The 27,215-nt window shown below is 53.5% G+C and overlaps 1 protein-coding gene across 6 annotated transcripts in view; it reads right to left on the bottom strand.

Annotated features, from left to right (window-relative positions):
• BRWD3 (bromodomain and WD repeat domain containing 3) overlaps positions 1 to 27,215 on the bottom strand; it is a 132,614-nt gene that overhangs the window by 51,135 nt on the left and 54,264 nt on the right. For all 6 annotated transcript variants that reach the window (XM_063938407.1, XM_063938408.1, XM_063938409.1 and 3 more), the window contains exons 15-24: positions 21,377 to 21,511; positions 20,898 to 21,026; positions 20,307 to 20,532; positions 20,057 to 20,206; positions 19,127 to 19,310; positions 17,983 to 18,076; positions 17,746 to 17,892; positions 17,209 to 17,285; positions 16,630 to 16,795; positions 3,176 to 3,292 (exon numbers count right to left, since the gene is read on the bottom strand). In XM_063938407.1, the coding sequence (XP_063794477.1) occupies positions 3,176 to 3,292; positions 16,630 to 16,795; positions 17,209 to 17,285; positions 17,746 to 17,892; positions 17,983 to 18,076; positions 19,127 to 19,310; positions 20,057 to 20,206; positions 20,307 to 20,532; positions 20,898 to 21,026; positions 21,377 to 21,511 (1,425 nt within the window). The remainder of the gene's footprint in view (positions 1 to 3,175; positions 3,293 to 16,629; positions 16,796 to 17,208; positions 17,286 to 17,745; positions 17,893 to 17,982; positions 18,077 to 19,126; positions 19,311 to 20,056; positions 20,207 to 20,306; positions 20,533 to 20,897; positions 21,027 to 21,376; positions 21,512 to 27,215) is intronic.

Here is a 27,215-nt window from a genome sequence, read left to right as displayed (position 1 = left end):
CGGCTAAGAGAAGCGCATTGTAAACTGCTCTCAGTTCGAGAATGTTTATTGGTAGGCTGCTCTCCAGTAACGTCCATCTGCCCTGAAACTGATGTTCCTCTAAGACGGCACCCCAACCTCTCAGACTGGCATCCGTTGTCAGGATCCTCCAATCCCAAATGCCCAATCTCTTGCCTGCTGCGAGATTCTTGTGTAACGACCACCAAATTAAGGGAGGTTCGTATGCGCGATGGAAGTCGGATTCTCTGATGTAGCAGCCAGTGTGAACCTGCTCCTTGAGCAATGAGGTTCATCTGAAATGGCCGGGAATGAAGTCTGCCGTATTGGAGAGCTTCGAACACCGCCACCATCTTCCTGAGAAGTTGCACACAGAGCTGTAGAGAAACAGTTTGTGTCCTCAGTACCTGAGCCACTAATCTTTGTAGGTCCTGGACCTTGTTCTCTGGTAGGAATACTCTCAATTGTACCGTGTCCAAGATGAGACAGAGGAATTGAATGCGCTGAGTTGGCATGAGGTTGGATTTCTGGAAATTCACAATCCACCCATGTTGAATGAGAAATTGATGAGATGTCTGAACATCCTTGATCAGCTGTTCCTGAGATGATGCCTTGATCAGTAGATAGTCTAGATAAGGTTTAATTGTGACCCCCCAACAGTCTCAATCCTGCAACCATGATTGCCATGATCTTCGTAAAGATTCTTGGGGCTGATGAAAGACCGAACGGCAAGGCCCTGAATTGGTAGTGATCCGTCACCAGTGCGAACCTTAAGTAAGCCTGGTGAGGAGTCCAGATTGGGATATGCATCCTTTATGTCCATGGATACCATGAACTCGCCTTGTTCTAAGCCTGCAATGACCGACTGGATTGATTCCATCTTGAATTTGTAGACCCTTAGAAACTGGTTTAAAACTTTTAAATTGAGTATCGGTCTGACCGTCCCATCTGGCTTTGGCACGACAAAAAGATTGGAATAGAAACCTGTTAATCTCTGAGAGGCGGGAACTGGAATAATGACTTCTGACCGTAGCAATTTTTGAATTGCTGTCAGTAGTGCTTTTGCTTTCTGAGGGCACCGAGGCAATCCTGTTGTAAAAAACTGACTGAGGCCTCTGTTGAAAATCCAGTTTGTACCCCTGGGAGATTATGTTGTTTATCCAAAGTTCTGGTGAGGTTTGGCCTAGATGGCCCGAAAACCTCTCCTAACCTGTGGAGCAGCTCTTGTATAAGGAGTAGGCAGAAAGGTGGACTTACCTGCTGTAGCTTGCGAAATCCACTTGTCCAACTCTGGACCGAAAAGCATCTCACCCCCAAAGGGGATGGATTCTACCGCCTTCTTGGTGTCAGAGTCTCCTTGGCATTCCCTGAGCCATAAAATCCGTGTAGCCGATATGGCCGATACGGAGATGCGCGATGCTATCCTGCCAAAATCCTTTGAGGCTTGACACAAGTATGAAGCAGATTCTCGAATGTGTTCTGCTAGTTGGGTAATCTCTTCTAAGCTATTTTCCTCCTCAATAGCTTGTACAATACGTCCAGACCATGCTCCCATGGCCTTGTTGACCCAAACACAGACGATCGCAGGCCTCTGTGCTGCACCTGCTGCTACGAAAATTGACTTTAAAGCTGTGTCAACCTTACGATCTGAAGAATCCTTTAAAGTCATTACATTAGGTATTGGTAAGATTGTCTTCTTCGACAACCTTCCTAGGGAAGCATCCACTACTGGTGGAGTCTCCCACTTATCCATTACACCCTTAGGTAGGGGATAAGTTACTTGAAACCTCTTCGGAAATTGAAAGCGTTTGTCAGGTTGTTTCCAAGCCTCCTCCATTTGAGATTGGAGGGATTTAGGAATGGGAAACACTGCTGAACACGGCCTTTGGGATTTGAACAATTCGAAATCTTGTGGCTCCTTTACCTCTTCTACCTTAAAGTTTAGGATCTCCTTTACCGCGTCAATTAAAGACTCAAGACCCGAGATTGCAGTGTCCTCTTCCGGAAAATCGGCGTCTAGGTTAGATTCAATTAACTCACCTTCCTCTCTATCAATGAGAAGACCCTCTCTTCCTCCTCTGATTCCGGTATAATAGGAAGAGGTCTTTCAACCGCCTTGCGCACATTCGTTTCTGCTTGTGCGGGCGGTATTAACCTGATGAGAAATTGCTCCACCGTCTTTGAGAATCCCGCAGCTCATTCCGATTGCTGCCTGCGTGATTCTGCCATCTCCTTGGAGATTCTATTTGCAAGGTTGTCTTCCCATGACCTAGTCAGAGCACGCTGGGATGCCGGCGCTGTACTCACCACTCTTCCATCTTCTGGCTCTGTTAGGGGTGGCAGCATGCTGCGGGAGAGTACGTTCGCCGTGGTGGGGCTTACGAATGACTCCCTCAGGAGCTGTGTCCTGTCAGCGGGGAACGGGACCATTAACTCTTCAGGAAGGTGGGCTGTTCTAACCCCTAAGTCCCACGAAGCAGACAGGCGGCTGGTGCCATCCAGTCCTGCCTGAAAAATAGGATTTTGGTACTTACCAGGTAAATCCTTTTCTTTGAATCCATAGGGGGCACTGGAGTACTCTTGGGATATGGACGGTTTCCGTAGGAACAGGGCACGGAATATTTAAATTTAGAACACTCCACCCCTCCATATCCCCGAGTACCTCAGTGTTTTTTCTGTGCTCGAAGTAGCAACAACAACAGAGAAAATAAATGCAGAAATCTCTTCTTCAGGAGCTTCCAGCGACGTGACCAGCTCCTCCGGGCACATTTTCTAAACCAAGTCTGGTAGGAGGGGCATAGAGGGAGGAACCAGTGCACACTATTGATTTCTTAAAGTGCTCAAGGCTCCAAGTGGACCAGTCTATACCCCATGATACTAATGTGGACCCCAGCATCCTCTAGGACGTAAGAGAAAGAACATAACTAATATACCTGTGACCCTCTATAGAACACACAACACTCGCTGTACACAAACACAATGTAAGGGAGGCGTCACGGGAGAATCATTCTTCCCTAAACACTATCAATTCTGACATGGTTACAGAGAAAGATCTATAAATACATAATCTCTCGCTATGGGCCTGCGAACAGCGCAGATTATCAGGATAGCCTTGTCTGAGAAGAGCCATAGAATCATATTCTCAAAAGAACCAGGTAGTGTTCAACAGATGCATTACCTCATCTCCCATCTGCGGGACAAAGGGAGAGCGCCGCGGGATCGTGTCCAGAATCCACTGGGGCGGAATCCACCCTTCGCTAGACTCTCCTTCCATAGAGAGACGCTCGCTCTGTTTCTGTAAGAGAGAATGGAGCTAAATATCAAACTAGAAATCCACCATCACCTCTACTAACTCCGCTCACTGCAACGCATCCTATCGCTCCTGTGTCGCTTATTAGGTGTATATATCAGTTCCGCCTAGTTACACTTATTTTATATTCAGAATAAACTGCAGATAAGATGCAGACAATGCAAGCCCCGTGTACAAAGATCCTTAGGGTGGGAGCGACAGTAAATAGGGCACAGCAACTGGTAGCAATTCTCCAGCCACAAAACTAAGCTCGGGAATTATCTGGCGGCTAGCCACGGAGCGGGAATGTGAGGCTATGACACTACACCGCACGCCCCGTGTACACAGACCTTTCTCCGGGTCAGCTCGGGAATTATCTGGCGGCTAGCCATGGAGCGGGAATGTGCGGCTATGACACTACACCGCACGCCCCATGTACACAGACCTTTCTCCGGGTCAGCTCGGGAATTATCTGGCGGCTAGCCATGGAGCGGGAATGTGAGGCTATGACACTACACCGCAAGCCCCATGTACACAGACCTTTCCCCGGGTCAGCTCGGGAATTATCTGGCTGCTAGCCACGGAGCGGGAATGTGAGGCTATGAGACTACACCGCACGCCCCATGTACACAGACCTTTCTCCGGGTTAGCTCGGGAATTATCTGGCGGCTAGCCATGGAGCGGGAATGTGAGTCTATGAGACTACACCGCACGCCCCATGTACACAGACCTTTCTCCGGGTCAGCTCGGGAATTATCTGGCGGCTAGCCACGGAGCGGGAATGTGAGGCTATGACACTACACCGCACGCCCCGTGTACACAGACCTTTCTCCGGGTCAGCTCGGGAATTATCTGGCTGCTAGCCACGGAGCGGGAATGTGAGGCTATGAGACTACACCGCACGCCCCATGTACACAGACCTTTCTCCGGGTCAGCTCGGGAATTATCTGGCGGCTAGCCACGGAGCAAGAACGTGAGGCTATGAGACTACACCGCACGCCCCATGTACACAGACCTTTCTCCGGGTCAGCTCAGGAATTATCTGGCGGCTAGCCATGGAGCGGGAATGTGAGGCTATGAGACTACACCGCACGCCCCGTGTACACAGACCTTTCTCCGGGTCAGCTCGGGAATTATATGGCGGCTAGCCATGGAGCGGGAATGTGAGGCTATGAGACTACACCGCACGCCCCATGTACACAGACCTTTCTCCGGGTCAGCTCGGGAAATATCTGGCGGCTAGCCATGGAGCGGGAATGTGCGGCTATGAGACTACACCGCACGCCCCGTGTACACAGACCTTTCTCCGGGTCAGCTCGGGAATTATCTGGCGGCTAGCCACGGAGCGGGAATGTGAGGCTATGACACTACACCGCACGCCCCATGTACACAGACCTTTCTCCGGGTCAGCTCGGGAATTATCTGGCGGCTAGCCATGTAGCGGGAATGTGCGGCTATGACACTACACCGCACGCCCCATGTACACAGACCTTTCTCCGGGTCAGCTCGGGAATTATCTGGCGGCTAGCCATGTAGCGGGAATGTGCGGCTATGACACTACACCGCACGCCCCATGTACATAGACCTTTCTCCGGGTCAGCTCGGGAATTATCTGGCGGCTAGCCATGGAGCGGGAATGTGAGGCTATGAGACTACACCGCACGCCCCATGTACACAGACCTTTCTCCGGGTCAGCTCGGGAATTATCTGGCGGCTAGCCATGGAGCGGGAATGTGAGGCTATGAGACTACACCGCAAGCCCCGTGTACACAGACCTTTCTCCGGGTCAGCTCGGGAATTATCTGGCGGCTAGCCATGGAGCGGGAATGTGAGGCTATGAGACTACACCGCACGCCCCGTGTACACAGACCTTTCTCCGGGTCAGCTCGGGAATTATCTGGCGGCTAGCCATGGAGCGGGAATGTGAGGCTATGACACTACACCGCACGCCCCATGTACACAGACCTTTCTCCGGGTCAGCTCGGGAATTATCTGGCGGCTAGCCATGGAGCGGGAATGTGAGGCTATGAGACTACACCGCACGCTCCGTGTACACAGACCTTTCTCCGGGTCAGCTCGGGAATTATCTGGCGGCTAGCCATGGAGCGGGAATGTGAGGCTATGAGACTACACCGCACGCCCCGTGTACACAGACCTTTCTCCGGGTCAGCTCGGGAATTATCTGGCGGCTAGCCATGTAGCGGGAATGTGCGGCTATGACACTACACCGCACGCCCCATGTACACAGACCTTTCTCCGGGTCAGCTCGGGAATTATCTGGCGGCTAGCCATGTAGCGGGAATGTGCGGCTATGACACTACACCGCACGCCCCATGTACATAGACCTTTCTCCGGGTCAGCTCGGGAATTATCTGGCGGCTAGCCATGGAGCGGGAATGTGAGGCTATGAGACTACACCGCACGCCCCATGTACACAGACCTTTCTCCGGGTCAGCTCGGGAATTATCTGGCGGCTAGCCATGGAGCGGGAATGTGAGGCTACGAGACTACACCGCAAGCCCCGTGTACACAGACCTTTCTCCGGGTCAGCTCGGGAATTATCTGGCGGCTAGCCATGGAGCGGGAATGTGAGGCTATGAGACTACACCGCACGCCCCGTGTACACAGACCTTTCTCCGGGTCAGCTCGGGAATTATCTGGCGGCTAGCCATGGAGCGGGAATGTGAGGCTATGACACTACACCGCACGCCCCATGTACACAGACCTTTCTCCGGGTCAGCTCGGGAATTATCTGGCGGCTAGCCACGGAGCGGGAATGTGAGGCTATGACACTACACCGCACGCCCCATGTACACAGACCTTTCTCCGGGTCAGCTCGGGAATTATCTGGCGGCTAGCCATGGAGCGGGAATGTGAGGCTATGACACTACACCGCACGCCCCGTGTACACAGACCTTTCTCCGGGTCAGCTCGGGAATTATCTGGCGGCTAGCCATGGAGCGGGAATGTGCGGCTATGACACTACACCGCACGCCCCATGTACACAGACCTTTCTCCGGGTCAGCTCGGGAATTATCCGGCGGCTAGCCATGTAGCGGGAATGTGCGGCTATGACACTACACCGCACGCCCCATGTACATAGACCTTTCTCCGGGTAAGCTCGGGAATTATCTGGCGGCTAGCCATGGAGCGGGAATGTGAGGCTATGAGACTACACCGCACGCCCCATGTACACAGACCTTTCTCCGGGTCAGCTCGGGAATTATCTGGCGGCTAGCCATGGAGCGGGAATGTGAGGCTATGAGACTACACCGCAAGCCCCGTGTACACAGACCTTTCTCCGGGTCAGCTCGGGAATTATCTGGCGGCTAGCCATGGAGCGGGAATGTGAGGCTATGAGACTACACCGCACGCCCCGTGTACACAGACCTTTCTCCGGGTCAGCTCGGGAATTATCTGGCGGCTAGCCATGGAGCGGGAATGTGAGGCTATGAGACTACACCGCACGCCCCATGTAAACAGACCTTTCTCCGGGTCAGCTCGGGAATTATCTGGCGGCTAGCCATGGAGCGGGAATGTGAGGTTATGAGACTACACCGCACGCACCATGTACACAGACCTTTCTCCGGGTCAGCTCGGGAATTATCTGGCGGCTAGCCATGGAGCGGGAATGTGAGGCTATGACACTACACCGCACGCCACGTGTACACAGACCTTTCTCCGGGTTAGCTCGGGAATTATCTGGCGGCTAGCCAAGGGGCAGGAATGTGAGGCTATGACACTACACCGCACGCCCCGTGTACACAGACCTTTCTCCGGGTCAGCTCGGGAATTATCTGGCGGCTAGCCATGGAGCGGGAATGTGAGGCTATGAGACTACACCGCACGCCCCATGTACACAGACCTTTCTCCGGGTCAGCTCGGGAATTATCTGGCGGCTAGCCATGGAGCGGGAATGTGAGGCTATGACACCGCACGCCCCATGTACACAGACCTTTCTCCGGGTCAGCTCGGGAATTATCTGGCGGCTAGCCATGGAGCGGGAATGTGCGGCTATGAGACTACACCGCACGCCCCGTGTACACAGACCTTTCTCCGGGTCAGCTCGGGAATTATCTGGCGGCTAGCCATGGAGCGGGAATGTGAGGCTATGAGACTATACCGCACGCCCCGTGTACACAGACCTTTCTCCGGGTCAGCTCGGGAATTACCTGGCGGCTAGCCATGGAGCAGGAATGTGAGGCTATGAGACTACACCACATGCCCCGTGTACACAGACCTTTCTCCGGGTCAGCTCGGGAATTATCTGGCGGCTAGCCATGGAGCGGGAATGTGCGGCTATGACACTACACCGCACGCCCCGTGTACACAGACCTTTCTCCGGGTTAGCTCGGGAATTATCTGGCGACTAGCCATGGAGCGGGAATGTGAGGCTATGAGACTACACCGCACGCCCCATGTACACAGACCTTTCTCCGGGTCAGCTCGGGAATTATCTGGCGGCTAGCTACGGAGCGGGAATGTGCGGCTATGACACTACACCGCACGCCCCGTGTACACAGACCTTTCTCCAGGTCAGCTCGGGAATAATCTGGCGACAAGCCATGGAGCGGGAATGTGAGGCTATGACACTACACCGCACGCCCCATGTACACAGACCTTTCTCCGGGTCAGCTCGGGAATTATCTGGCGGCTAGCCATGGAGCGGGAATGTGAGGCTATGACACTACACCGCACGCCCCGTGTACACAGACCTTTCTCCGGGTCAGCTCGGGAAATATCTGGCGACTAGCCATGGAGCGGGAATGTGAGGCTATGAGACTACACCGCACGCCCCGTGTACACAGACCTTTTTCCGGGTCAGCTCGGGAAATATCTGGCGACTAGCCATGGAGCGGGAATGTGAGGCTATGAGACTACACCGCACGCCCCGTGTACACAGACCTTTCTCCGGGTCAGCTCGGGAATTATCTGGCGGCTAGCCATGGAGCGGGAATGTGAGGCTATGAGACTACACCGCACGCCCCATGTACAGACCTTTCTCCGGGTCAGCTCGGGAATTATCTGGCGGCTAGCCATGGAGCGGGAATGTGAGGTTATGAGACTACACCGCACGCACCATGTACACAGACCTTTCTCCGGGTCAGCTCGGGAATTATCTGGCGGCTAGCCATGGAGCGGGAATGTGAGGCTATGACACTACACCGCACGCCACATGTACACAGACCTTTCTCCGGGTTAGCTCGGGAATTATCTGGCGGCTAGCCAAGGGGCAGGAATGTGAGGCTATGACACTACACCGCACGCCCCGTGTACACAGACCTTTCTCCGGGTCAGCTCGGGAATTATCTGGCGGCTAGCCATGGAGCGGGAATGTGAGGCTATGAGACTACACCGCACGCCCCATGTACAGACCTTTCTCCGGGTCAGCTCGGGAATTATCTGGCGGCTAGCCATGGAGCGGGAATGTGAGGTTATGAGACTACACCGCACGCACCATGTACACAGACCTTTCTCCGGGTCAGCTCGGGAATTATCTGGCGGCTAGCCATGGAGCGGGAATGTGAGGCTATGACACTACACCGCACGCCACGTGTACACAGACCTTTCTCCGGGTTAGCTCGGGAATTATCTGGCGGCTAGCCAAGGGGCAGGAATGTGAGGCTATGACACTACACCGCACGCCCCGTGTACACAGACCTTTCTCCGGGTCAGCTCGGGAATGATCTGGCGGCTAGCCATGGAGCGGGAATGTGCGGCTATGAGACTACACCGCACGCCCCGTATACACAGACCTTTCCCCGGGTCAGCTCAGGAATTATCTGGCGGCTAGCCATGGAGCGGGAATGAGAGGCTATGACACTACACCGCACGCCCCATGTACACAGACCTTTCTCCGGGTCAGCTCGGGAATAATCTGGTGACTAGCCATGGAGCGGGAATGTGAGGCTATGAGATTACACCGCACGCCCCATGTACACAGACCTTTCTCCGGGTCAGCTCGGGAATAATCTGGCGACTAGCCATGGAGCGGGAATGTGAGGCTATGAGACTACACCGCACGCCCCATGTACACAGACCTTTCTCCGGGTCAGCTCGGGAATTATCTGGCGGCTAGCCATGGAGCGGGAATGTGAGGCTATGACACCGCACGCCCCATGTACACAGACCTTTCTCCGGGTCAGCTCGGGAATTATCTGGCGGCTAGCCATGGAGCGGGAATGTGCGGCTATGAGACTACACCGCACGCCCCGTGTACACAGACCTTTCTCCGGGTCAGCTCGGGAATTATCTGGCGGCTAGCCATGGAGCGGGAATGTGAGGCTATGAGACTATACCGCACGCCCCGTGTACACAGACCTTTCTCCGGGTCAGCTCGGGAATTACCTGGCGGCTAGCCATGGAGCGGGAATGTGAGGCTATGAGACTACACCACATGCCCCGTGTACACAGACCTTTCTCCGGGTCAGCTCGGGAATTATCTGGCGGCTAGCCATGGAGCGGGAATGTGCGGCTATGACACTACACCGCACGCCCCGTGTACACAGACCTTTCTCCGGGTTAGCTCGGGAATTATCTGGCGACTAGCCATGGAGCGGGAATGTGAGGCTATGAGACTACACCGCACGCCCCATGTACACAGACCTTTCTCCGGGTCAGCTCGGGAATTATCTGGCGGCTAGCTACGGAGCGGGAATGTGCGGCTATGACACTACACCGCACGCCCCGTGTACACAGACCTTTCTCCAGGTCAGCTCGGGAATAATCTGGCGACAAGCCATGGAGCGGGAATGTGAGGCTATGACACTACACCGCACGCCCCATGTACACAGACCTTTCTCCGGGTCAGCTCGGGAATTATCTGGCGGCTAGCCATGGAGCGGGAATGTGAGGCTATGACACTACACCGCACGCCCCGTGTACACAGACCTTTCTCCGGGTCAGCTCGGGAAATATCTGGCGACTAGCCATGGAGCGGGAATGTGAGGCTATGAGACTACACCGCACGCCCCATGTACACAGACCTTTCTCCGGGTCAGCTCGGGAATTATCTGGCGGCTAGCCATGGAGCGGGAATGTGAGGCTATGAGACTACACCGCACGCCCCATGTACAGACCTTTCTCCGGGTCAGCTCGGGAATTATCTGGCGGCTAGCCATGGAGCGGGAATGTGAGGCTATGAGACTACACCGCACGCACCATGTACACAGACCTTTCTCCGGGTCAGTTCGGGAATTATCTGGCGGCTAGCTATGGAGCGGGAATGTGAGGCTATGAGACTACACCGCACGCCCCATGTACACAGACCTTTCTGCAGGTCAGCTCGGGAATTATCTGGCGGCTAGCCATGGAGCGGGAATGTGCGGCTATGACACTACACCGCACGCCCCGTGTACACAGACCTTTCTCCAGGTCAGCTCGGGAATAATCTGGCGACAAGCCATGGAGCGGGAATGTGAGGCTATGACACTACACCGCACGCCCCGTGTACACAGACCTTTCTCCGGGTCAGCTCGGGAATTATCTGGCGGCTAGCCATGGAGCGGGAATGTGAGGCTATGAGACTACACCGCACGCCCCATGTACAGACCTTTCTCCGGGTCAGCTCGGGAATTATCTGGCGGCTAGCCATGGAGCGGGAATGTGAGGCTATGAGACTACACCGCACGCACCATGTACACAGACCTTTCTCCGGGTCAGTTCGGGAATTATCTGGCGGCTAGCTATGGAGCGGGAATGTGAGGCTATGAGACTACACCGCACGCCCCGTGTACACAGACCTTTCTCCGGGTCAGCTCGGGAATTATCTGGCGGCTAGCCACGGAGCGGGAATGTGAGGCTATGAGACTACACCGCACGCCCCGTGTACACAGACCTTTCTCCGGGTCAGCTCAGGAAATATCTGGCGGCTAGCCATGGAGCGGGAATGTGAGGCTATGAGACTACACCGCACGCCCCATGTACACAGACCTTTCTCCGGGTCAGCTCGGGAATTATCTGGCGGCTAGCCACGGAGCGGGAATGTGAGGCTATAAGACTACACCGCACGCCCCATGTACACAGACCTTTCTCCGGGTCAGCTCGGGAATTATCTGGCGGCTAGCCATGGCGCGGGAATGTGCGGCTATGAGACTACACCGCACGCCCCATGTACACAGATCCTTAGGGTGTGAGCGACAGTAAATAGGGCACAGCAACTGGTAGCAATTCTCCAGCTACAAAACCCTCAGCTCGGGAATTATCTGGCGGCTAGCCATGGAGCGGGAATGTGCGGCTATGAAACTACACCGCACGCCCCGTGTACACAGACCTTTCTCCGGGTCAGCTCGGGAATTATCTGGCGGCTAGCCATGGAGCGGGAATGTGAGGTTATGAGACTACACCGCACGCACCATGTACACAGACCTTTCTCCGGGTCAGCTCGGGAATTATCTGGCGGCTAGCCATGGAGCGGGAATGTGAGGCTATGACACTAAACCGCACGCCACGTGTACACAGACCTTTCTCCGGGTTAGCTCGGGAATTATCTGGCGGCTAGCCATGGGGCAGGAATGTGAGGCTATGACACTACACCGCACGCCCCGTGTACACAGACCTTTCTCCGGGTCAGCTCGGGAATTATCTGGCAGCTAGCCATGGAGCGGGAATGTGCGGCTATGACACTACACCGCACGCCCCGTGTACACAGACCTTTCTCCGGGTCAGCTCGGGAATTATCTGGCGGCTAGCCATGGAGCGGGAATGTGCGGCTATGACACTACACCGCACGCCCCGTGTACACAGACCTTTCTCCGGGTCAGCTCGGGAATTATCTGGCGGCTAGCCACGGAGCGGGAATGTGAGGCTACGAGACTACACCGCACGCCCCATGTACACAGACCTTTCTCCGGGTCAGTTCGGGAATTATCTGGCGGCTAGCCACGGAGCGGGAATGTGAGGCTACGAGACTACACCGCACGCCCCATGTACACAGACCTTTCTCCGGGTCAGCTCGGGAATTATCTGGCGGCTAGCCACGGAGCGGGAATGTGAGGCTATGACACTACACCGCACGCCCCGTGTACAGACCTTTCTCCGGGTCAGCTCAGGAAATATCTGGCGGCTAGCCATGGAGCGGGAATGTGCGGCTATGAGACTACACCGCACGCCCCGTGTACACAGACCTTTCTCCGGGTCAGCTCGGGAATTATCTGGCGGCTAGCCACGGAGCGGGAATGTGAGGCTATGAGACTACACCGCACGCCCCGTGTACACAGACCTTTCCCCGGGTCAGCTCGGGAATTATCTGGCGGCTAGCCATGGAGCGGGAATGTGCGGCTATGAGACTACACCGCACGCCCCGTGTACACAGACCTTTCTCCGGGTCAGCTCGGGAATTATCTGGCGGCTAGCAATGGAGCGGGAATGTGAGGCTATGAGACTACACCGCACGCCCCGTGTACACAGACCTTTCTCCGGGTCAGCTCGGGAATTATCTGGCGGCTAGCCATGGAGCGGGAATGTGAGGCTATGAGACTACACCGCACGCCCCGTGTACACAGACCTTTCCCCGGGTCAGCTCGGGAATTATCTGGCGGCTAGCCATGGAGCGGGAATGTGCGGCTATGAGACTACACCGCACGCCCCGTGTACACGGACCTTTCTCCGGGTCAGCTCGGGAATTATCTGGCGGCTAGCCATGGAGCGGGAATGTGAGGCTATGAGACTACACCGCACGCCCCGTGTACACAGACCTTTCTCCGGGTCAGCTCGGGAATTATCTGGCGGCTAGCCATGGAGCGGGAATGTGCGGCTATGAGACTACACCGCACGCCCCGTGTACACAGACCTTTCTCCGGGTCAGCTCGGGAATTATCTGGCGGCTAGCCATGGAGCGGGAATGTGAGGCTATGAGACTACACCGCACGCCCCGTGTACACAGACCTTTCTCCGGGTCAGCTCGGGAATTATCTGGCGGCTAGCCATGGAGCGGGAATGTGAGGCTATGACACTACACCGCACGCCCCATGTACACAGACCTTTCTCCGGGTCAGCTCGGGAATTATCTGGCGGCTAGCCACGGAGCCGGAATGTGAGGCTATGACACTACACCGCACACCCCGTGTACACAGACCTTTCTCCGGGTCAGCTCGGGAATTATCTGGCGACTAGCCATGGAGCGGGAATGTGAGGCTATGAGACTACACCGCACGCCCCATGTACACAGACCTTTCTCCGGGTCAGCTCGGGAATTATTTGGCGACTAGCCACGGAGCGGGAATGTGAGGCTATGACACTACACCGCACGCCCCATGTACACAGACCTTTCTCCGGGTCAGCTCGGGAATTATCTGGCGGCTAGCCATGGAGCGGGAATGTGAGGCTATGAGACTACACCGCACGCCCCGTGCACACAGACCTTTCTCCGGGTCAGCTCGGGAATTATCTGGCGGCTAGCTACGGAGCGGGAATGTGCGGCTATGACACTACACCGCACGCCCCGTGTATAAAGACCTTTCTCCAGGTCAGCTCGGGAATAATCTGGCGACTAGCCACGGAGCGGGAATGTGAGGCTATGACACTACACCGCACGCCCCGTGTACACAGACCTTTCTCCGGGTCAGCTCGGGAATTATCTGGCGGCTAGCCATGGAGCGGGAATGTGAGGCTATGACACTACACCACACGCCCCATGTACACAGACCTTTCTCCGGGTCAGCTCGGGAATTATCTGGCGGCTAGCCATGGAGCGGGAATGTGCGGCTATGACACTACACCGCAAGCCCCATGTACACAGACCTTTCTCCGGGTCAGCTCGGGAATTATCTGGCGGCTAGCCATGGAGCGGGAATGTGAGGCTATGAGACTACACCGCACGCCCCATGTACACAGACCTTTCTCCGGGTCAGCTCGGGAATTATCTGGCGGCTAGCCATGGAGCGGGAATGTGAGGCTATGACACTACACTGCACGCCCCATGTACACAGACCTTTCTCCGGGTCAGCTCGGGAATAATCTGGCGACTAGCCATGGAGCGGGAATGTGAGGCTATGACACTACACCGCACGCCCCATGTACACAGACCTTTCTCCGGGTCAGCTCGGGAATTATCTGGCGGCTAGCTACGGAGCGGGAATGTGAGGCTATGACACTACACTGCACGCCCCATATACACAGACCTTTCTCCGGGTCAGCTCGGGAATTATCTAGCGGCTAGCCATGGAGCGGGAATGTGAGGCTATGAGACTACACCACATGCCCCGTGTACACAGACCTTTCTCCGGGTCAGCTCAGGAATTATCTGGCGGCTAGCCATGGAGCGGGAATGTGCGGCTATGACACTACACCGCACGCCCCGTGTACACAGACCTTTCTCCGGGTCAGCTCGGGAATTATCTGGCGGCTAACCATGGAGCGGGAATGTGAGGCTATGACACTACACCGCACGCCCCGTGTATACAGACCTTTCTCCGGGTCAGCTCGGGAATTATCTGGCGGCTAGCCATGGAGCGGGAATGTGAGGCTATGAGACTACACCGCACGCCCCGTGTACACAGACCTTTCTCCGGGTCAGCTCGGGAATTATCTGGCGGCTAGCCATGGAGCGGGAATGTGAGGCTATGACACTACACCGCACGCCCCGTGTACACAGACCTTTCTCCGGGTCAGCTCGGGAATTATCTGGCGGCTAGCCACGGAGCGGGAATGTGAGGCTATGACACTACACCGCACGCCCCGTGTACACAGACCTTTCTCCGGGACAGCTCGGGAATTATCTGGCTGCTAGCCATGGAGCGGGAATGTGAGGCTATGACACTACACCGCACGCCCCATGTACACAGACCTTTCTCCGGGTCAGCTCGGGAATTATCTGGCGGCTAGCCATGGAGCGGGAATGTGAGGCTATGAGACTACACCGCACGCCCCATATACACAGACCTTTCTCCGGGTCAGCTCGGGAATTATTTGGCGACTAGCCACGGAGCGGGAATGTGAGGCTATGACACCGCACGCCCCGTGTATACAGACCTTTCTCCAGGTCAGCTCGGGAATAATCTGGCGACTAGCCACGGAGCGGGAATGTGAGGCTATGACACTACACCGCACGCCCCATGTACACAGACCTTTCTCCGGGTCAGCTCGGGAATTATCTGGCGGCTAGCCATGGAGCGGGAATGTGCGGCTATGACACTACACCGCAAGCCCCATGTACACAGACCTTTCTCCGGGTCAGCTCGGGAATTATCTGGCGGCTAGCCACGGAGCGGGAATGTGAGGCTATGACACTACACCGCACGCCCCGTGTACACAGACCTTTCTCCGGGTCAGCTCGGGAATTATCTGGCGGCTAGCCATGGAGCGGGAATGTGAGGCTATGACACTACACTGCACGCCCCATATACACAGACCTTTCTCCGGGTCAGCTCGGGAATTATCTGGCGGCTAGCCATGGAGCGGGAATGTGAGGCTATGAGACTACACCGCACGCCCCATGGAGCGGGAATGTGAGGCTATGACACTACACCGCACGCCCCATGTACACAGACCTTTCTCCGGGTCAGCTCGGGAATTATCTGGCGGCTAGCCATGGAGCGGGAATGTGAGGCTATGACACTACACCGCACGCCCCGTATACACAGACCTTTCTCCGGGTCAGCTCGGGAATTATCTGGCGGCTAGCCATGGAGCGGGAATGTGAGGCTATGAGACTACACCGCACGCCCCATGTACACAGACCTTTCTCCGGGTCAGCTCGGGAATTATCTGGCGGCTAGCCATGGAGCGGGAATGTGAGGCTATGAGACTACACCGCACGCCCCATGTACACAGACCTTTCTCCGGGTCAGCTCGGGAATTATCTGGCGGCTAGCCATGGAGCGGGAATGTGAGGCTATGACACTACACCGCACGCCCCGTATACACAGACCTTTCTCCGGGTCAGCTCGGGAATTATCTGTCGGCTAGCCATGTAGCGGGAATGTGAGGCTATGAGACTACACCGCACGCCCCGTGTACACAGACCTTTCTCCGGGTCAGCTCGGGAATTATCTGGCGGCTAGCCATGGAGCGGGAATGTGAGGCTATGACACTACACCGCACGCCCCATGTACACAGACCTTTCTCCGGGTCAGCTCGGGAATTATCTGGCGGCTAGCCATGGAGCGGGAATGTGCGGCTATGACACTACACCGCACGCCCCGTGTACACAGACCTTTCTCCGGGTCAGCTCGGGAATTATCTGGCGACTAGCCACGGAGCGGGAATGTGAGGCTATGACACTACACCGCACGCCCCATGTACACAGACCTTTCTCCGGGTCAGCTCGGGAATTATCTGGCGACTAGCCATGGAGCGGGAATGTGAGGCTATGACACTACACCGCACGCCCCATGTACACAGACCTTTCTCCGGGTCAGCTTGCGCTTCCTCTGCTTGTCGTCCTCCTTCACGTTCTCATCCTCGGAACTGCTGCACATCTTCCGCGTTGCCTGGCGTGTCTGCCGTTTCGGGGGCTGGAGATTGATGCCGGCGTCTGTGGTCCAGTCGGAATATTCACTGGAAGAGTCACTAGAACAGGAGGATAAGAGGGGACCTGAGCAAGTGACAACGGGCAAACACATATCAGCCTATATATCAGTCATCGGAACGCATTATAGCAGTCACTGTTCCGCTGTCCTACGCATTGCACTTATTACTATTAATAACCATATATCATGCAGGTCCGAGGTGTGAGTGCACACTTCCCTTTCCTCATACACTACACTGGTTTCCTCTGCAGATCATGCAAACGGAAGGCTATCATAACCCATTCACATGATGCCCCAATTGTGCCCAACGCCAGCCAAGCCCCCCGAAAGCACTGGAGTCCCCGTTATACAGTGTCCACACTCCAGACATCACAGGGTTAAACCATTTACATATATAACAACACAATGGGAGAAGCTCAATGCGCGGGTATCACAGGAAGTATACGTACGTACCTGGAGGAGCTCTCTGTCGGCCAATGTGCAGTCATCTCATCCGCCGACGCTTCGCTGGACGCTCGCGATTCCTCATCCTGCAAACATTCATCAATAGGGGACTTATTTGCAGACAGTAATTTAGACTAAGCCGTATCTCCTTATTAATCGTCAGCTGCCGGACCTATCAGATTTAGGTGGGAGCTGAATGACGCATTGCTGTCAGATTAGCGAGGATGGATAATGACACCTACAGGCCGGCACCTAGTACTGCGATTTGTGCCTAGTACGGTCTAGGTTACAGGTTAAGTTAAGCATCAACCTGCAATTCCGTCATCTGGTTACTACATTTGGGGGCTCGTCCTGCGAGTGAGTGCGCACGTATCGATGTGCACCCCCGTACATTGGAGTGACCGGCATAGGGCCATGTCTGCGGGGCGGAGAGATTACACTCATCCATTGATGTACAGCCGGGGTTCAGCTGCCCAACGTACGATGCATTATGTAAAGTGTATCGCCTGCATATTCTGCGGAGACATGTACTGTAAACCAGCGTACCTCAGGCGAGCTCTGCGATTCCTCCCCGTTGGTTGTAGGCGCGCTGGTCTGGGAATCGCGCTCTATGTTAGAGCGGGTCTGATAGGCATGTTGGCGTTTCCGCTGTATCTTCCGCAGCGATCTCCCGCTGCACACCTGATGGTCGCTCTGTGGAAAGAACAGACAGCGCGGAGTGACTGGCGGCGCCGATAAAGAATGCAGATCCAACAGAATGCGCCAGCCATACGGCGGTCTTACCCTCTGAGCCGGGTGCGGCGGCTTTCTCTTCTTCTCCGTGGTGTACAGGTAGACCTCCATGTCACCCTTGGCAAAGCGGCATTCTTCTTGGACTCTATAACGGATATATTATTTAGGATGTGACCGGTGGAAACGCAATTGTTTCGACACTAAAAAGGTTTCGATGTAAGAGGAATCTGTTACCCAAACTCTGATTTACAACATCGTACAGAGGTGCTCCGGTTACCGCTTTCCCCTCCACAATGCTGTACAGTCGCTGCACTATTGCGCAGTCCGCGCTCTACAGTCGCTGCACTATTGACCAGTCCGCGCTCTACAGTCGCTGCACTATTGACCAGTCCGCGCTCTACAGTCGCTGCACTATTGACCAGTCCGCGCTCTACAGTCGCTGCACTATTGACCAGTCCGCGCTCTACAGTCGCTGCACTATTGACCAGTCCGCGCTCTACAGTCGCTGCACTATTGACCAGTCCGCGCTCTACAGTCGCTGCACTATTGACCAGTCCGCGCTCTACAGTCGCTGCACTATTGACCAGTCCGCGCTCTACAGTCGCTGCACTATTGGCCAGTCCGCGCTCTACAGTCGCTGCACTATTGACCAGTCCGCGCTCTACAGTCGCTGCACTATTGCGCAGTCCGCGCTCTACAGTCGCTGCACTATTGACCAGTCCGCGCTCTACAGTCGCTGCACTATTGACCAGTCCGCGCTCTACAGTCGCTGCACTATTGACCAGTCCGCGCTCTACAGTCGCTGCACTATTGACCAGTCCGCGCTCTACAGTCGCTGCACTATTGGCCAGTCCGCGCTCTACAGTCGCTGCACTATTGACCAGTCCGCGCTCTACAGTCGCTGCACTATTGCGCAGTCCGCGCTCTACAGTCGCTGCACTATTGACCAGTCCGCGCTCTACAGTCGCTGCACTATTGACCAGTCCGCGCTCTACAGTCGCTGCACTATTGCGCAGTCCCCGCTCTACAGTCGCTGCACTATTGCGCAGTCCGCGCTCTACAGTCGCTGCACTATTGCGCAGTCTATCGCCAGCTTTAATAGTGCACTAACACAACAATTGTTTCACTGCAGTGTACGTTGCCTGGTTGCTATGGGTTACAGGTGGTGTCAGCACACAATGCACCAGTCTCTCACCTGCTAACGCCGGGATGTAGCTCATTCACCACCACTCGTCTCCGCCACGCCATGAGATCTCGCTCTGTCGCAATTTGGCTTCTCGGAGCATTGTGATGCATTTGGCGAACGCCTTCAATCTGCCCACTGCGCCGGAGGCCGACATTAGGCGGTGATGTAAGATCCAAACTTTGGCTTCTCATAACTGTATGATACCAGAGGAATTCATGTCAAACACGCACAGCATTGCAGACGGAGCTCAATGGAACTTGTGACGAGAAAGAGCCGCGGCGTTGTTACACTTTGTATACAGAGTCAGACACAGATGAGCAAATGTCACACATCACACAGATCAGTGTAATGTGGCTTTGTTGTTTACAGTAGTCTTATTAATGCAGATTGGTGCAGATGTATTAACCTGGAGAAAGCATAAGGAAGTGATAAACCAGTGATAAGTGCACAGTGATAAACGCACCAGCCAATCAGCTCCTACCTGTTAATTTACATACTGGAGCTGATTGGCTGGTACGTTTATCACCTTGCACTTGTCACTGGTTTATCAGTTCCTTATGCCGTCTCCAGGTTAATACATCTGCCCCACTGTGAGCGTGACAGACGCCCTGCGCCCGGGACCTGCCACTGTATGACACATCTGTACACACATAATGCGCCAGACACTAAAGCGCCGCGCATGATGCCCAATCATCCAAGTACAGAAACGCACAGTACATCCTGTAAGCCTCTACCCTCACATAACGGGAATCTGCAGCAACGCTTCCTGGCCTTACAGTGGGTAGATTAGTGATCAGCCGGAACGTCGCTGCAGAGTCCCCACGTGTATCAGACTGAAACTACCAATTCTCAGTACTTTCCACTACGGGATAAATGTTCCATCTCCACCGCTTTCCTGAATGCAGGATTTATAGCCAATGGCTGCATGATAATACTTACATCCACTGCCAGAGCCCGTCCTGTTAATCGGGGGATCAGTCTGTGCTTCATCCATGTTCCTCTGGAGTTCTCGGATCATACCATCGAGAACACTTTGATCCTGGTCGCCCGTCTGCTGGCCTATTACTTGCTGTACAACGTCTCCGTTCCCTGATCAGGGCACAAGAATGAAAGATACTTGTATTTAACTCAGCGGACATCAGACCCGTCAGTCGCACAGAACATAACGCGTTTCGCACATTCAGACTACCATTTGAGATGTATCCGAGTTGGGGGATGAGCTGTTCATCTTTGCAGTTCTCACGCCCTGGTACCAGCCGCTGGAAGCGGGTCGGATGTGGATTTCCATCAACGTCTACCAGAAAGGGTGGCGGCATGAGGTGCGGGGCCTGCTGAGTCTGCTCATCCAGCACGAAGTTGTTCGCATCGCGGATCAGTGGTCGGAAGTCAGTGTGGAAGAACATCTGCTCTGGGATCTGCAGAGAGAACAGCACGCGGTGAGCGGGGCATAGTGATCAGTATAACCGGCAGCTGTGTGTCTGGATTCCAGCGATTTCACACAGCAGGGTGGTTTGTTACCGCTGCCCCTTTCACAATGCAGCGGTTACTAATTCAGGGAGCAGAGTATATCTGTGCCGTGTCCAAGAGCCACAGAAAAGGGGCCATATAAAGGACTCAATGAGAAACACAAAATGAAGCCGGAGGAAAATATAAAATGAAGTTGCACAAAGAGATGGAAAAGTCAATAAATGATAATATAACGGCACAATCATCAATGCCGCATTAATGACGCATATTGCAACAGCACGGACAAGCTGCGGTGTAGTCGCTATACATTCACCTTCTCATAACCTTTACTGCAGCCAAAGCCGAACAACAAGAGGTGACCGTGGGAATCTGTGCAGACAAAGTGTTGCCCGTCGGGTGAGAACTTGCAATCAAAAACCGCCCCGTGCCCCTGACCCTCGATCTGCAAAGACAAAAAGCATCAAGTGACAAAGCGTAATAATGTAAGCCACGGCATTCAGGGGGAATATAGAGGCACAGATTAGGGTTGGGTGGGAGTATTCTGCTCCAGTCCCTGCGACATCACTCCGCTAATCAGGAATCATCGTCTGTCTCCACCTGCCTGTGACGTTCAGCATACACCATACCTGGAAATGCCAAGAGGAGGACTGTGCAGTCCCAAAGTAATATCCCCCCCCTCCCCTCCAACCGATCATTCCGCAACTTACATCATCCATACATTGCATCCGTCACCGCACCTAAATATCTACTGACCACAAACGCTACCTACAGAGATGGTTTCTTCCTACTTACCATATTGAAGTAATTCCGAATTTTGGTTCCCCTCTCAAGATCCCAGACAAATATATTGCCGTCGTGTCCGGCAGAGAGCAGGATCCTGGAATCGAAGGGATGAGCCTCCAGCACAAACACTTCATCATCGTGCCCCTGGCGGGAAAGGAGCACAAGTTACAGAGAGATACACAGGAGAGAGGTAACCTCGTCTTATGACGTCATGTGGCAGGAACCCGGTGATATCCATATGTACTAACAATGCGTCACATTATAAACAGGAGATTGGTGTCTTATACCAGACACGAAGCATACACTCAGATGTGACATCATAGCTCACACCTATATCTCTCAGGAACGAGCCACCTCCGTCCCCCACCGGCACTCCGCTACCAGGATCCCGGGGGTTGGTGTGCTGACCTCCGTGATCCTGAGCGCTGGTCTCCCAGCCCCAACCAGTACAAATGATGTAAGCCTGCAGGTATCACCATCTCCAGTGATCGCCCATAGAGTCAGCCAAGGGATTTCTACGCCCTGAGCCAGCGTCATTTATAGGGTAAAAATAAGAATTTACTTACCGATAATTCTATTTCTCGTAGTCCGTAGTGGTTGCTGGGAACTCCGTAAGGACCATGGGGAATAGCGGCTCCGCAGGAGACTGGGCACAAAAAGAAAGCTTTAGGACTACCTGGTGTGCACTGGCTCCTCCCCCTATGACCCTCCTCCAAGCCTCAGTTAGGATACTGTGCCCGGACGAGCGTACACAATAAGGAAGGATTTTGAATCCCGGGTAAGACTCATACCAGCCACACCAATCACACCGTACAACTTGTGATATGAAACCCAGTTAACAGCATGATAACAGAGGAGCCTCTGAATAGATGGCTCACAACAAGAACCCGATTAGTTAACAATAACTATGTACAAGTATTGCAGACAATCCGCACTTGGGATGGGCGCCCAGCATCCACTACGGACTACGAGAAAATAAGAATTTACTTACCGATAATTCTATTTCTCGGAGTCCGTAGTGGATGCTGGGGTTCCTGAAAGGACCATGGGGAATAGCGGCTCCGCAGGAGACAGGGCACAAAAAGTAAAGCTTTTCCAGATCAGGTGGTGTGCACTGGCTCCTCCCCCTATGACCCTCCTCCAGACTCCAGTTAGGTACTGTGCCCGGACGAGCGTACACAATAAGGGAGGATTTTGAATCCCGGGTAAGACTCATACCAGCCACACCAATCACACCGTACAACTTGTGATCTAAACCCAGTTAACAGTATGATAACAGAGGAGCCTCTGAAAGATGGCTCCCTAAACAATAACCCGAATTAGTTAACAATAACTATGTACAAGTATTGCCGATAATCCGCACTTGGGATGGGCGCCCAGCATCCACTACGGACTCCGAGAAATAGAATTATCGGTAAGTAAATTCTTATTTTCTCTATCGTCCTAGTGGATGCTGGGGTTCCTGAAAGGACCATGGGGATTATACCAAAGCTCCCAAACGGGCGGGAGAGTGCGGATGACTCTGCAGCACCGAATGAGAGAACTCCAGGTCCTCTTTTGCCAGGGTATCAAATTTGTAGAATTTTACAAACGTGTTCTCCCCTGACCACGTAGCTGCTCGGCAGAGTTGTAATGCCGAGACCCCTCGGGCAGCCGCCCAAGATGAGCCCACCTTCCTTGTGGAATGGGCCTTAACAGATTTAGGCTGTGGCAGGCCTGCCACAGAATGTGCAAGTTGAATTGTGTTACAAATCCAACGAGCAATCGACTGCTTAGAAGCAGGCGCACCCAACTTGTTGGGTGCATACAGTATAAACAGCGAGTCAGATTTTCTGACTCCAGCCGTCCTTGAAATGTATATTTTTAAAGCTCTGACAACGTCCAACAACTTGGAGTCCTCCAAGTCGCTTGTAGCCGCAGGCACTACAATAGGCTGGTTCAGGTGAAACGCTGATACCACCTTAGGGAGAAAATGCGGACGCGTCCGCAGCTCTGCCCTATCCGAATGGAAAATTAAATAAGGGCTTTTATAAGATAAAGCCGCCAGTTCAGATACTCTCCTGGCGGAAGCCAGGGCCAGTAACATAGTCACTTTCCATGTGAGATATTTCAAATCCACATTTTTTAGTGGTTCAAACCAATGGGATTTGAGGAAATCTAAAACTACATTTAGATCCCACGGTGCCACCGGAGGCACCACAGGAGGCTGTATATGCAGTACTCCTTTGACAAAAGTCTGGACCTCAGGGACTGAGGCCAATTCTTTTTGGAAGAATATTGACAGGGCCGAAATTTGAACCTTAATAGATCCCAATTTGAGACCCATAGACAATCCTGATTGCAGGAAATGTAGGAAACGACCCAGTTGAAATTCCTCCGTCGGAGCACTCCGATCCTCGCACCACGCAACATATTTCCGCCAAATGCGGTGATAATGCTTCGCGGTGACTTCCTTTCTTGCCTTAATCAAGGTAGGAATGACTTCTTCTGGAATGCCTTTTCCTTTTAGGATCTGGCGTTCAACCGCCATGCCGTCAAACGCAGCCGCGGTAAGTCTTGAAAGAGGCAGGGACCCTGTTGAAGCAGGTCCCTTCTCAGAGGTAGAGGCCACGGATCGTCCGTGACCATCTCTTGAAGTTCCGGGTACCAAGACCTTCTTGGCCAATCCGGAGCCACTAGTATCGTTCTTACTCCGCTTTGCCGTATGATTCTCAATACCTTTGGTATGAGAGGCAGAGGAGGAAACACATACACCGACTGGTACACCCAAGGTGTTACCAGCGCGTCCACAGCTATTGCCTGCGGATCTCTTGACCTGGCGCAATACCTGTCCAGTTTTTTGTTGAGGCGAGACGCCATCATGTCCACCATTGGTCTTTCCCAACGGTTTATTAGCATGTGGAAAACTTCTGGATGAAGTCCCCACTCTCCCGGGTGAAGATCATGTCTGCTGAGGAAGTCTGCTTCCCAGTTGTCCACGCCCGGGATGAACACTGCTGACAGTGCTATCACGTGATTCTCCGCCCAGCGAAGGATCCTGGCAGCTTCTGCCATTGCACTCCTGCTTCTTGTGCCGCCCTGTCTGTTTACATGGGCGACTGCCGTGATGTTGTCCGACTGGATCAACACCGGTCTTCCTTGAAGCAGAGGTTCCGCCTGGCTTAGAGCATTGTAGATTGCTCTTAGTTCCAGAATGTTTATGTGAAGAGACTTTTCCAGGCTCGACCACACTCCCTGGAAGTTTCTTCCTGGTGTGACTGCTCCCCAGCCTCTCAGGCTGGCGTCCGTGGTCACCAGGATCCAATCCTGTATGCCGAATCTGCGGCCCTCCAATAGATGAGCCCTCTGCAACCACCACAGAAGAGATACCCTTGTCCTTGGAGACAGGGTTATCCGCAGGTGCATCTGAAGATGCGACCCTGACCATTTGTCCAACAGATCCCTTTGGAAAATTCTTGCATGGAATCTGCCGAATGGAATTGCTTCGTAAGAAGCCACCATTTTTCCCAGGACTCTTGTGCATTGATGTACAGACACCTTTCCTGGTTTTAGGAGGTTCCTGACCAGGTCGGATAACTCCTTGGCTTTTTCCTCGGGAAGAAAAACCTTTTTCTGAACCGTGTCCAGAATCATCCCTAGGAACAGCAGACGAGTTGTCGGCATTAATTGGGATTTTGGAATATTCAGAATCCATCCGTGCTGCTTTAGCACCTCTTGAGATAGTGCTAATCCCATCTCTAGCTGTTCTCTGGACCTTGCCCTTATTAGGAGATCGTCCAAGTATGGGATAATTAATACGCCTTTTCTTCGAAGAAGAATCATCATCTCGGCCATTACCTTTGTAAAGACCCGAGGTGCCGTGGACAAACCAAACGGCAGCGTCTGAAACTGATAGTGACAGTTTTGTACAACGAACCTGAGGTACCCCTGGTGTGAGGGGTAAATTGAAACGTGGAGATACGCATCCTTGATGTCCAAGGATACCATAAAGTCCCCTTCTTCCAGGTTCGCTATCACTGCTCTGAGTGACTCCATCTTGAACTTGAACTTCTTTATGTACAGGTTCAAGGACTTCAGATTTAGAATAGGCCTTACCGAGCCATCCGGCTTCGGTACCACAAATAGAGTGGAATAATACCCCTTCCCTTGTTGTAGAAGAGGTACCTTGACTATCACCTGCTGAGAGTACAGCTTGTGAATGGCTTCCAAAACCGTCTCCCTTCCGGAGGGGGACGTTGGTAAAGCAGACTTCAGGAAACGGCGAGGTGGATCTGTCTCTAATTCCAACCTGTACCCCTGAGATATTATCTGCAGGATCCAGGGATCTACCTGCGAGTGAGCCCACTGCGCGCTGTAATTTTTGAGACGACCGCCCACCGTCCCCGAGTCCGCTTGAGAAGCCCCAGCGTCATGCTGAGGCTTTTGTAGAAGCCGGGGAGGGCTTCTGTTCCTGGGAAGGAGCTGCCTGTTGCTGTCTCTTCCCCTTTCCTCTGCCTCGTGGCAGATATGAATAGCCCTTTGCTCTCTTATTTTTAAAGGAACGAAAGGGCTGCGGTTGAAAAGTCGGTGCCTTTTTCTGTTGGGGAGTGACTTGAGGTAGAAAGGTGGATTTCCCGGCTGTAGCCGTGGCCACCAAATCTGATAGACCGACTCCAAATAACTCCTCCCCTTTATACGGCAAAACTTCCATATGCCGTTTTGAATCCGCATCGCCTGTCCACTGTCGCGTCCATAAAGCTCTTCTGGCCGAAATGGACATAGCACTTACCCGTGATGCCAGTGTGCAGATATCCCTCTGTGCATCACGCATATAAAGAAATGCATCCTTTATTTGTTCTAACGACAGTAAAATATTGTCCCTGTCCAGGGTATCAATATTTTCAATCAGGGACTCTGACCAAACTACCCCAGCACTGCACATCCAGGCAGTCGCTATAGCTGGTCGTAGTATAACACCTGCATGTGTGTATATACTTTTTTGGATATTTTCCATCCTCCTATCTGATGGATCTTTAAGTGCGGCCGTCTCAGGAGAGGGTAACGCCACTTGTTTAGATAAGCGTGTTAGCGCCTTGTCCACTCTAGGAGGTGTTTCCCAGCGCTCCCTAACCTCTGGCGGGAAAGGGTATAATGCCAATAATTTCTTTGAAATTATCAGCTTTTTATCAGGGGCAACCCACGCTTCATCACACACGTCATTTAGTTCTTCTGATTCAGGAAAAACTATAGGTAGTTTTTTCACACCCCACATAATACCCTGTTTAGTGGTACCTGTAGTATCAGCTAAATGTAACGCCTCCTTCATTGCCAAAATCATATAACGTGTGGCCCTACTGGAAAATACGGTTGATTCGTCACCGTCACCACTGGAATCAGTGCCTGTGTCTGGGTCTGTGTCGACCGACTGAGGCAAAGGGCGTTTCACAGCCCCTGACGGTGTTTGAGGCGCCTGGACAGGCACTAATTGATTGTCCGGCCGCCTCATGTCGTCAAACGACTGCTTAAGCGAGTTGACGCTATCCCGTAATTCCACAAATAAAGGCATCCATTCTGGTGTCGACCCCCTAGGAGGTGACATCCCCATATTTGGCAATTGCTCCGCCTCCACACCAATATCGTCCTCATACATGTCGACACACACGTACCGACACACAGCAGACACACAGGGAATGCTCTACACGAAGACAGGACCCACTAGCCCTTTGGGGAGACAGAGGGAGAGTCTGCCAGCACACACCAAAAAAGCGCTATATATGACAGGGATAGCCTTATAATAAGTGCTCCCTTATAGCTGCTTTATATATATCAAAATATTGCCATTAAATTTGCCCCCCCTCTCTGTTTTACC

Source organism: Pseudophryne corroboree, chromosome 8 (assembly GCF_028390025.1).
Source record: "Pseudophryne corroboree isolate aPseCor3 chromosome 8, aPseCor3.hap2, whole genome shotgun sequence".
Classification (NCBI taxonomy): domain Eukaryota; kingdom Metazoa; phylum Chordata; class Amphibia; order Anura; family Myobatrachidae; genus Pseudophryne; species Pseudophryne corroboree.
Note: the sequence above shows the minus strand (reverse complement) of the source record. Positions and strands in the feature narration are given on the sequence as shown.